The following is a 12,876-nucleotide window of genomic DNA, read 5'->3' as shown; positions in this document are numbered from 1 at the left end:
GTTTCCATAACGTAACGTTATCTTCCTCAGACGTTAATATGTATTTCTTACGTACGAAATAATTTATTTTTAATAAAAAAATACATACTCTGGTGAGAAAAATATTAATTATTTAAATAATAATTCCAGAGTGAACATGGAGGAAATTACACATGTATAAATTCCTATCTGATGAAGGATTTAGCGATAGAGCATAGTCGGTTTCCTTTAATGTTGAGTGGTATGTTTTCACTATTTTCTAGTAACTAATTTGTTTTACGTAGCGGCTTTGAGATCCTTTTTTTAAGTTTAACGTCCTACGATTATGCTTTTTAGACTAAAGAAGACAGATAATTAATAAAATATGAATGATTCTAAACTTTTGTGCTCTCTCACCGGAAATTCGGGACCCCATGCCTAAAAGGCACAAGCGCTAGTCACTAGATTAATGGGACACCTTAAGATACTTTGGTTTTAAATATACTTATCAGTGAAGATGAGTTTGTCCTAGTCTACGATTTGCTTGATTGATTTATTTGTTAGAATTTACGTAGTAGTTGGTAAAGGGTCTTTCCTAATAAGATAGTGAAATCGGCCCTTGATCCAAATTGGGTCGCTACTGACCCAAAATTTTAGGTTAGACCTAACACTATCTCAAAGAAAATTTTGACCCACCCAACCCCCACTCCTTACCGAATTATTGTATCATACATGCTCAAAATTTAATATTTTTTAATTTGATGGGGGTGGTCCAAATAATTTGAAAGTTTCACAGATTGTAGATACAATGTAGGTGTAAATGGTAATATCTTTTCAAAAAATCCGTTACGTATTCTAATTTTTTTTTGTGTGTGTGTGTGTGTGTGTGAGTGAGTGTGAGTGTGCATTGAAATTTTCAAAAATCTTAGGAAAAATGTTTGAGGGGACACCGCTGATTTTTTGTTCAAAATGTTTTTCAGGGTCTGAACGCGATGGCAACATTGTCAAAATATTAAACAGAAAAATGTTTGTTTCAGTTTTTTGACCATTTTAGGACCCCTCAAGGTCAAAACTTCGAATATTTCTTTGCCAGAGTTCACGAGTTTTCTTTCTCTTTCGTCACTAATTTATTTACAACAGGATCTAAAGTTGAAAATATTCCAATCAACGAAGACAGCGATAACGATTGAATGAATTATCGCAAATTATATGGTGTTTGGTTTTTGACTTATTTTTTCTTATCGGAAAATATTTATGTGTACCTATATTGCTTTCTATGTTAAAATAAATGAATATCTATAGTAAATAAGTTTACTCAAATATATATATATGTGTAAAATGAAAACACATTGATATAGTTATAATCCAAATACCGTTTTGTCTTCTTTTTCTCTTAAATTTAATATGTTTTTCTTTGTTTTTAAACTTTTAAATTTTATTTTTGTACGTTAAAGATTTATTCGTGATCCTGAAGTTATAATATTCAATTGCATCCAAAATTTTGAATTGGAAAAAAACAACCGAAATTGTGTACAAAATAGATTTCAAATTGATCTTTTGTAACAGAAGCATTATAATAAATAACAGGCATACTTAGGAAAAATTGCAAAACGAGGTTCGGTACCCAAAAATTTGCTTCAAGAAGCGTTTCAAAGTACTATTAAGTTGAATTCAAAGTTTTAACATTAAGGGTTCTAAACTGGTTTAAAAAAATCTGTGAAAAAACATTTTTTCCAGTTTTAATTTTTTGACAATGTTACCGTCACTTTCAAATGTTCCCTGAAAAAGTATATCATTTTGGATGTAGGAACAGTGACCGCTCGTCGTTTCATGCGCTTCAAACTTATCAATAATACGTTTGATTATTAGGCGGGTTGGTGGTTCAGTACCAAACTCCCCTCTCCACTGACGCTGCACTTCGATGGCATTCCCAAACCTGATAAGACATTTCAAAACGTACTACCCTGCTCGAACGTCAAGCGTGCTCCTTTCATTTTTTATCTCACTAACCGTGCTGACAGTACCGACATCTGTTGAGCGAAAAACCGTACTACAACGTAATTTTAACTGAAAACAATGCGAAAAACCATATTACAACATACTTAAATTTCAGAACAATTGTCAACGCTAGTATCCTGATACAGGATTACAAAGAGTGTATACGTTTTTTTCTGGCAGACTATATTTCTAATATATTTTTTGTGTCATTTGCTCCTCTCCTTCTTTTCAAGGTTTTCTCTCCTCTAGTAACCATAGTCTGTAAATGACTGACTACTTGTTCTGGCAAAAATTCAAAATTACTACCAGTTTCACAGATCAGATGCACTTCCGTTTCCTCTAATAACTATTTTCTTCTTCTTCCCTGCACCATAACAACAAACCTCTTTACAGCCTGAAAGCTAGTTGCTTTCGTGTTCGAAATAATCATGTAAATCCTTTTCGTTTTGATATAATGCTGCATATTTAATGCTTAACCAGGTTTACTAGAACAGTTTTTTTTTTTTTTTTTTTTTTTTTTTTTTTTTTTTTTTTTTTTTTTTTTTTTTTGTGACCAGTATGCTTGTTTTGGGTGACCCTCTTTATGGTCTTCGAACTTCGCACTTCCTGAAGGCTTCGCGAAAGTAAAATGCTACTTTCATTTTAGTATTAATTCCATCCATCCTAATCCCGTTATTGTGGGGTAATGTGTTAAGTATATTCAATCATCTCCAATAATGTCTTCCAATAATGATGGAACGAAGTCAGTTAGTAAGATGTTTTCAGTTGTATAGCGTTTCAATTTTTCACTTACTTCTCTTTCAATTAGGCCAATGTGGAGGATAAGTGAGTTGTATAGCACACTTATTTCATTACATACTTGCTATTTGCAGGAAGACATGTCCCTGAGTTCTACTTATAAGGGATAATCGTCAAATCATTGTTCCTAAACTGCGAAAATAAAATTCGAACACGATAGTACGCAATATTGTCACCTTAGCAGTGGAAATCACCATCTGATAGAGCATAAGGTACAAGAAATACCATGGTTTTCAATTTCGTTTTTATAAGTCATATTTATCATAGAACTATTGATGATTACTAGAGCACAGAATCTCACATCTAAGAACATCTTACACCAGTGCTCAAAATAACTCAGAAACAAGAGCCAATCAAAGGCGATTTCTGAAAGGGACTAAGTTGTACAGAAGGCAAGACAGTTATTATGAAAACGTATTGTGTACATAAATACACGTATGTAGAATGTTATACACATAAGTATATAATTCTTTTTACTCGTACCGAGTTCATATTAAAACACTTTTAGCACTTAGTTCGCACGGATATAAATCTTTCATTATATTTTGAAGGCGAAACAAACACGATCTATAACTTCCATGTCACTTGTAAAACTTTAAATCTAAATCGTTCGGCAAACAGGAACTTTTGTAATTCCTTTCATCACGTCTATTCGTGTTATATACTTTTATATGGATCCTTACTTTTTATTTATATCTTATCCTTGTCTGCCATGTTCTGAATATAGGACATGATAAAGGACAAACATAAGAAAGAAAATCTATTTATATAATATTTTTTCTTAGATAATATTTTGATTTAGTACAGTTGTATTTATTCAAAACAAGTAAATAAATATTTGTACAGAATTAACATCCAACTGAATACGAAAGTTAAATTTAGTTGTATTCTTGTTATTCAGACAAATAATACAGGTCTGTAATCAAGTGTAAGAGAGTTCAACGGAAAATATATTAGTAGTGTAGGAGTAACTTCATTCTGCCTCGTCTATATATATTAGTATTATTATTATTATTTAGTGATGCCAAATACGAGCTATATCGAAATATTGAATTCGCAGCAGCAATATTCATTCACTACTAATCAGTTTTGACTTCTCATAATTCCCATACATTTTCGTACTTTCGTGTGTGCTTTGGTCATTATATTTTACCAAATGACTAAACAGTTCCAGATGTTAGGTAGAAGTAAACTATTTCAACTAAAATGGTTTTTCATCAAAAGAATTACTGTATGTTCCTTGAGAATAATTTAAATGTATTTAGGTAAGCCACCAACAAAATTATATGTTAACCTGATTCATGTTCTTTCGTCACTAATTGCAGAACTAATAAATTACTAGTAATGTGAACATTTTTCTAAAATATAGAGAGAATAAAATTCTTTACATGTTATCAAGAATAGTACTTTAAGTTGATACTTTAGTTCTAAACGTAGTTGCAAAGTTGGTAAATACTTGTTGGTGAATGTATCTTCCTATGTGAAAGTTATACGTATATATATACTTAATATTGAGCTGTGCACATAGTATAGAATAACTTTTTTTTTTATTTTTAAGGCAAAAATGGATCTGGAGCTTCAGAGACGAAACATTGGCAGGATATGATTACCAAACCACGTCAAACCATAGTCCAGTGGCACCGATTAAAGCCGGAATAATGAAGGCTGGAGAAAGAAGGCTGAGATAGATTTGTTATAAAGTTTCTTCTCTTCATTGTTATGGATTTTTGTTAGAAAAAAAACTCGGAAGCAATGAATAATGTCTGTAATACATATACAAATGGCACTGTTCGATTGCGAGAAAAAGAATGAGAAAATGAGGACAACTTTTTGTAATGCATGACTAAGAATGAAACAGATTTTTTTCTGATGTATTGTGTATTCTCAGCCATTTAAGTATTTTTCCAAAACACATTTATAATTGTAGTTGATCTATTCTGAATTCTGTAGTATGTTTGTATAAGTGTAACAGAGAAAGAGAATGTGATACATGTGAAAAGTGCATGTAGTATTATGGTTTCTTGAAAGATGAAAGAGCATGCATGACAGTGCATTTTTGTTTCGCCAAACTATAAACCAATTATTTTAGTGTCAGGAAAAACCCTATTATGTATTAGTTTAATAATAATCGATCTTAGGTATTATGTTATAATAATGGTAATACGATAGTATTGATCTATTACTGCAAAATTATTTCTTTTATTTCTGGAAAGCATTCTGAATAATTTTATTGTGAATAGTTAAATACTCCTTAAATTAAACGATCAAGTACAGAGGCCGCTTTGTGATACTACAATTGAATGTTAAAAATAATAACAATTATATAGATTATTATAACCAACCACTTACCTTTGACTACCATCAATTATGGAAACTTATCGTACTTATATACAGTTGTACTTTTTTTTCTCCGAATAAGACTCGTTGCATCCCCATGAAAATATATTCAATGTCAGTGTTGTGGCTTCCACATTATCAATTTCAAACGCACATAACAAATTTTACTTTTTTAAAAACATTCTTATATGTTAGTTATGTGATAAAAGTGGACTTCAAGATTGAATATTTTTATTCATTAAAATTCAAATTCAAATATTTCATTTATGATCGAATAACATTTCCTTATTAGTAAATTAATAATAATTGAAAGGATTTTGATAACTTGATTTACCACTATGTAATTAAAAAAAAAAAAGTATTGAAAGATGTTCAAACTTGAAAGCATGTGGCTCATAATGAATTTGAGTGACTTATCTGAATCTTTAACAACTATTATTTTCATCATTTTTTCATTCAAGTAGAGCAATGAAAACAATAACATTATAGAACAAAGTACTTTATCTATAGAGTACAAAGGCTTATATTTTGTTTATCATAAAATTGCGTTTCCTAAAAAATAATAATTCAATCCTTACCGAAGAGTATTAGTTGTGGTTGCCACCTAATAACGTGCATTGTAATATCATTAAAAGTTCTGTTTAAGGAAGAATTAACTTGAGAATTTTATTATTTATTTAATTTATAATAAATATATCAAATATTTAAATACGTTTACTTAAATAATAATGACTCAAATTTAATAATTTTTAACATGTGTAAACTACACGAAATAAATTGCCGTCAGGTTGTTCAAAGTGAAATTTTGTATTTTTTTCTCTTTGCAAAGAACAGAAGAGCTTGCAGTTGTCCTGGGCATAAGGATTATCGTTAAACAGTGACTTGTGGTTAAGTCAACAAGCAACGCTGTGGAAAACAAATATAATTAAGTAAACCTTGTATTTGCAAACTAGCAAATTTAGTTTATATCCACATCTTAGAATTATTGCTCTAATTATATTATATTTTTTTCTGTTGATAGTTGATTTCATGTGATGATGATGTTATTGACAAGCATAGGTGTAAGTGTCACATATACAGTATATGTCAGAGATTTAGCTGCCAGAGGTCCAACGTTTTAGCAGAAAAAGAAAATGTACCCGTTTTATTCTTCCTGTAGAATATGTGATGTTCGTTTCTCATGTATGAAACAATTTCGATGCAGGAAAAAAAACTCAATGATAGTCTTAGTAAAGAAATATTTTATGAAATCTTAGTTCTGCGTAAAGTATCAACACTTGTTCAAATTACAAGTAACTGATTCTAAAACAAGTCATACTTGTACCTTAAAATATGTTCCACTAATTTCCTGCCTCTTTGACGTTTCATACATTGATATAATTCTTTCTCGTAGTATAAATATTTTATTATTTTTGTAATTTATTGGCACAAAGAAAAGTTTGTTCCATATGCTATGGTAACACTGTAACGACAGAATTGTGTATATAGAAAGAATCCCTTAAATTTATTTTCGCTCTTTCCTAAGTGAAATATTAGATCACTTAAAATTTCGTATCCATGCATGAAAACTTTGTCTGTGCCTGTGTGTAATTGTGCAAGTGTATGAATTTCCTCTGTACTTTTAATCGTTGCCAGTGTTACCAAAATAATTTTATTTATCTTTGCATTCTAAGTAGTTACAAAAAGAAAAAAAGACGAAGGGGCCAATCATTGTAGTTTAATTGTTTTTCATGTTTCTTTATATTTATTTTTTGACGTGTTAATGACAAGATCACTAATTAATATAAAATACTAAACTCCATCTTTCCTAAAAACTAAAAGTACCCACTAATAATGCTGTTAAGACTGAAAAATTTCCTAAATATTTTGTGTTTTAGATCTAAGTGGACAATCAACATAATATTTTTAAGAATAGAAAGAAAAAACTGGTGGAAAACAAGGAAAAATAAAAGCAAATTTAATTTTCATGCTATGTTGTTCACTGTCACATGCTCTGATGAAAGCATTTGCTATGTTTTACTGACATTCTTTTACGTTTTTGTAAGAAAAAATGTACCCCTTATATACACAATCCATACTTACCCCGTTTAAAAAAATGCATATGCATATTATATATATATAAATGTAAACTTATTTTAAAAACGCACTGCGCAGGCGCATAATTGTACATAAAATAACACGTTAGTCTTAAAGAGAGTATGAAAGAGTACTTTTGTTAAGAATATAATTGTAGCATAGAATTAATTTTCTCTTTATATGAATACTCTACTTTCATTATGGAAAAAAAAAGTATTCTAAATCTCAATGTGATTTTAGTTTTCTTCATATTGTTTTACATGAGTATATTTAAGTAGAGGAAAAGAGGTGTTCTATTTAAAATATAAGGAGTAGATTAGGACATGTTATGTTACCTTTTCGTACATTTCATTTGTAGAATCGATGTAAATTCTCTGAAGAATAGTAAAATTATTATTTAAGAAAAAGCAGCGTTCTAACAATATTAGTTTATACAAAGTACTTTGTATGTGAAGTCTTTAGGAATTATCAACAATTATTATTTTGGTTTGCTTATGAAATCGTAAAAATAGATTTTTATAGCCCTATAAGTAAGAACATTCTTTAGTATATTCCATTAATTTTGCTTCGTTGACTCTCAGCAATGTTTGTAAATATCTTCCCTTTCTCAAAGAGAGAAGATATATCTGTAGATTGTAACTGTAGTGCCTAACTATTCACGTTGATTACAAGTGTTGTAGTAAGAACTTTATTGCTGCGTGGCTTTAAGGTTTGTATGTGAATGATGAACTATCGTATAATTCTAGGTTATTTCAATCAGTGTATGTAGCTGGCAAGGGACTTGTTCTTATACCAAAGAAAACCTAATAACTCTTTAGGTATAAGTGACATCTAGTGCTAAATGATAAGCACTATTTCTGTAAGGTTATACCTATTCACAAGAAATCGTAAAAGAAAGTTTTTTTCTATAAGTTTTCTTAGCTATAATTCTTGAACTCAAGATCACAAAAAATACACAAAATCTTAAAGTTGAAAATTTGTTATTGTATATTTTTTTTCGATCACATAAATTTAAGCTTTAATCATTGAGTTTATTAAAATAGAAAAGCATGATAAGTATGATATTTACTTTACAGTATATAAGAAAAGTATTTATCAGAATATGTATTTTACTTTAACTATATGTAGACTTCATTAGCGACAAATTTGAATCATGCAACAGTTTCTTTAGTTCTAGGTGCTAATATTTTAAAATTCATATTTTCCAGTTTACGAAACAACAGTTTTCTCATTTTGTGTAAGGAAATAGATTGTAACATCTAACTTTTGCTACAAAATATGAAAAGCCGAAATTTAGAGCGCGTGTGTGAGTGTTTTCGTCGATCTGATTAACTTATTATTTAAACTATGTTAGATTATTTATCCTAACCCAATCAGTGTTTTTAAATATTTTTCATTAGAAAGCATATAGTTCATAAAGTTTCATTTATATTAATAGATTTTCATTTAACTTTAATTTCCCTTAATTCTTGTTTATTTCGTTGTAAAGAGAAAGTAATTTTAAGTAATTATATGATTCTTTTTAATACATACTTGAATTTGAATAACATACATTTAAAGTATTTACATTGAAATCTTTAATTCTAATGTTCTATTCAAAATTAAAGAAATTTTAATGTTATCTAAAGACGAAAACTCTAAGTTTAGAATGTTTTTATGTATCGGTGTTATGTTTTATTACATGGTAATAGACAGAAAAAAATGTAGCCATTTTAAAGTAGTTTGCTTTAGTCTGTAAATAGCGATCAGTTCCTAAAAAATGAAAATTCTTAATTTTTCTTATAATATAAAATTATACATTAAACCTAGTTAATATATAATTTTTAGTTACCATTCGTACAATGTTTCAGTATATCAGCTTTCAAATAGTTAATATCCATATATTTCATCACTTAATCATTAACCTGATAAGTAATCCTAATGAAGAAAAATAAGTACTAGCATTGTATTTAACAAAATAAGTGGAAAGTTTTATTTAACCATTAGTGCATTTTTTCACCATGTACTTCACTAAGAATTTAAAATAGAATTTATTTTTTAAAACATAGGAGAAATAAAAATATTAATATCTTCGTGTAGAAGGAAAATCCATTTATGCTATCTCCACCCTAATGTTATGACTGGGTATTTTGTGGGAATCAGTAAAAGTGTACTGTAATTACATATGCACATGTAGTTCAATATTTCATTTATTAGAAACAATATACATATATACATAAATTCAAATATAACTAAAAGCGTATGTGTATGAGTATATTGTTGCAGAGTACATATATGTATATAAGAAAGAGAGAGTGAGAGAGAGATAAACATATGCGTATATAATACATACAAAACCCTTATGAGCATACTTCCACTTATCATAATATAGCTATAAGTTTAAGTATGTATACTAATCAGATTTACAACCCTTGCCAAGCTCACTTGTAAAAAAAAAAAAAAAAGTCTGTGCATGAGATATCCTATTGTATATCTTAGTGGATAAATGCACAGCAAATATATACATATATAGAATATTACATATTAATACCGATTATGTAAATAGAGTTGTGTAGACATGTTTCAAAGAAATATATATATAACGAAACGTTATCTGCAAAGAAACAGTGTCCGTTTTAGGTTTCACATTTGGTAAATGTTACAGTGTCTATTTGCATAGTGAGAACAATTTAAATGTACAAAAAATATCTACAAAAACTAAAAGAAAAAGGTAAATGTATATTTATACTCTTGAGTAATATTTTGAAAATTAAATCATAGTTGTCATGACGCTATGATTTATATAACAGAATACAGATCTATATATATATTAATAAAAAGATATATATAAATCGTAATGTATTTTTGAAGTATTGTTTGTGTCAAAGTAGTCAAAGTAGAAATATGCTTGTATCCATATTTTCTTCATCGTTTCAATGTATACCATTTGCAAAGAGCTCAAATATGATAAAAATGACATTTTCTGTGAAATTATGAGTTTTGCTATTGTATTGGAAGACAATGTATTGGTTTAAATTGACACCAAAAAATGGAAAAAACTGGATTCGTCAGGGGGAAGAGGGAGTTATAACAATTAAAATCTTGTTTTTCATAGGATGCTTTATAATTTGACCAATGATTCTTACATGCCAATTATAATTTTACCGTCTGTTAAAAAGTGTTATTATTTCATCGTAATACTTTCAGTACAATCAATATTTTGTTAAGATCTAAATTTTTGAATCAAAATAGATTGTCAAGGCATTTCAATAATTGTAATTTTTCTGGTTAGCTTAGAGTGATCACCAAAGCATGAGTTAATGTTTCAGGATTTAATCTATTCTCTAAATTTAATATTACTTTTATTCTGATTCAAACTTGTTTTACTTTGTTTCACTCTTATGTTGTTGTTTATTTACTCTCATTGCATGGCAACAATTTTGAACATATTGTTAATTTAAATATATACTCTTAAAAACAGGAACTCTTTTGTTTTCTAAATTCATTGATTTCAAAAATAATGTAAGTTGAAATAATTTTGCATCATAGTATATAAAAGCAAGCCAGAAAGACATTTTTGAAGTGTTTCTGCATATATTGAAATAAATAATAAAGTAACTACTAATAAATCAACTAATCCTATTCCTCTTAAGAAAATTCACGCCTATATTGCTACTTGAAATTGAGAGAGCATTTTATTTTAAAAATAATTTAATTTCATACATATGTATTATATTATATATTAGTGTACTTTTTTATTAACTCAATATATAATACAACACATTCTCCTTGTAAAAGCATTCTACCTCTATAAAGCATTTTACTCATACCATATTTATGTATGCAGCCTACACGACACACAGACTTATTCTTAAATATTGAAACCTAATCTAAATCACAACCAAATCGTACCTAATCACTATGTAAAAACCTGACCCCGATTACTGCAGTTAAAGATACGAAATAATTCCTCTTTTTCAAACATCATTTTAAATTTTTACACCATCCCATGGATCGTAAATCAAAAGTGCACATCAAAGTTGATAAGTTATATCTTGACTTTAATGATATTTGAAAGCAGAAAGTTTGTTACGTAAATCAAATTAGAAAGTTAGTGTAGTTCGTTATTGTTAATCTCTTTCTCTTTTTATATATACAGGGTGTTACAAAAATGTGTCAATATTTTGGGAACAGATTCCTCATGTTAAAATAAAAAAAAAAAAGTTAATATGAACCTGTGCTCAAAAGTGGATAGTTTTGGAGTTATAGGGTGCCGAAAACATGAAACAAGTGAATTTTAAAAGTTCATAGCTCCACTACTATGGGGCCTATTGTAGTCGGGTCAAGACATCACTGAGGAACTGGTATGTGAACTATCCAAATATCAAAGTTTAAGAATGCTCCAGCACTTGCACGCCAATTGTTAGAGAAGTATATGGAGAGCGATCAAGTACTCCCAAACGGTCTCTCTTAAAATGGTTGTATAAATACCGGAGGTTCTGAAAGACGGATATTTGGATAGTTCACATACTAGTTCCTCAGTGATGTTCTGACCCGACTACGATCAATTCTTTAGTAGTGGAACTATGGACCTTTAAAATTAGTTTTTTTTCACGTTTTCAACACCTTATAAGTAAGAAACTATGCACTTCCAACCAACTATGCACTATCCATATGGACTTTTTTCTTATTTTGATGTAAGGAATCTATTACCAGAATAGTGTGACAAATTTTTGTAACACCCTGTAGCCTATAAAAGCATTTTTACTAAAGACTTATAAAACACAGCGTTATAAAATGAGAATTCATCAATAATATTGTATGGACAAAGTAATTATATTTTCAAGTTAATATGGTCAGTCAATTTAAAGTCATGCATTATTGAATAAATATTTGATGATTGTCTTACTTAATACTACGTTTTACTTCTATATCCTTAACTATACAATCGTCGGAAAGCCAAGCTTGTTGCAGAATATGATTTTTAAATTTTTATATCCTGCACAGACATAAATAGTAGTGTATTTCTTTGCAATTGAAATTATTGATACTGTATTGACCAATACTACTGGGAAACTCTAGAATTAAATTGTTTAACATTAATAATTTTCTAAATCTTATCCCTTAATTCTATTCATTTATTTCATTGAAATGCAGGAATCCTGGATTGTCATATTATTAAGATACTGTTCTTTAACTCTAATGGGTTTGATTTCTATTCTTGATAGTCTCTCTTAAATACATTGTATTTAGAAAGTATTTATAAGGAGTACTGGAGCTTTTGAAACCAACCATCTTACTGCACTGATCAAGCATTATCCTGCTAACGCTTCCGAAGTTTTACCCTTAATAGCTAACAGAAGATAAAAATAAACATAATGATTGAACCATGATTGAAAGCGAAATAGGAATAAATAAATAATTATAAAATAATGAAATATTAGAGATATATCGTTTGGTATCTGCGGAGGAAGCTTCAGAATGTTCTATAGAAATAGTGATTATTCGTCCATCGAATTTCAATTTTTCTCAAGCTTTCTAGTCTACAATACTAACAATAATAATGATATGGCTATTACGCATATCATTGTTACCTATTCTATTAAATATAGTCACATCAAGAAAGTAATCCGTCCTGTTCTTTTCCTTGAAAGGAAGACAAAACGTAAAGTATATAACTTCCATTGAAATGTGTGAAAAGCAACTGTGAAAAAAAATAGTGCTATAATC

General features: G+C 28.9%; 1 protein-coding gene across 1 annotated transcript in view; it reads left to right on the top strand.

Moving 5' to 3' along the window:
- LOC145662702 (synaptotagmin-7-like) overlaps nucleotides 1-12,125 on the top strand; it is a 605,329-nt gene extending 593,204 nt beyond the window's left edge. Inside the window, 1 exon segment of the mRNA XM_081728554.1 lies at nucleotides 4,313-12,125. Coding sequence (XP_081584680.1) covers nucleotides 4,313-4,413 — 101 coding nt within the window. The 3' untranslated portion in view covers nucleotides 4,414-12,125.
- Nucleotides 12,126-12,876: the final 751 nt, after the last annotated feature.

This window comes from Thermobia domestica, chromosome 10 (assembly GCF_964235325.1).
Source record: "Thermobia domestica chromosome 10, izTheDome1.hap1.1, whole genome shotgun sequence".
NCBI classification, from domain to species: Eukaryota; Metazoa; Arthropoda; class Insecta; order Zygentoma; family Lepismatidae; genus Thermobia; species Thermobia domestica.
Note: the sequence above shows the minus strand (reverse complement) of the source record. Positions and strands in the feature narration are given on the sequence as shown.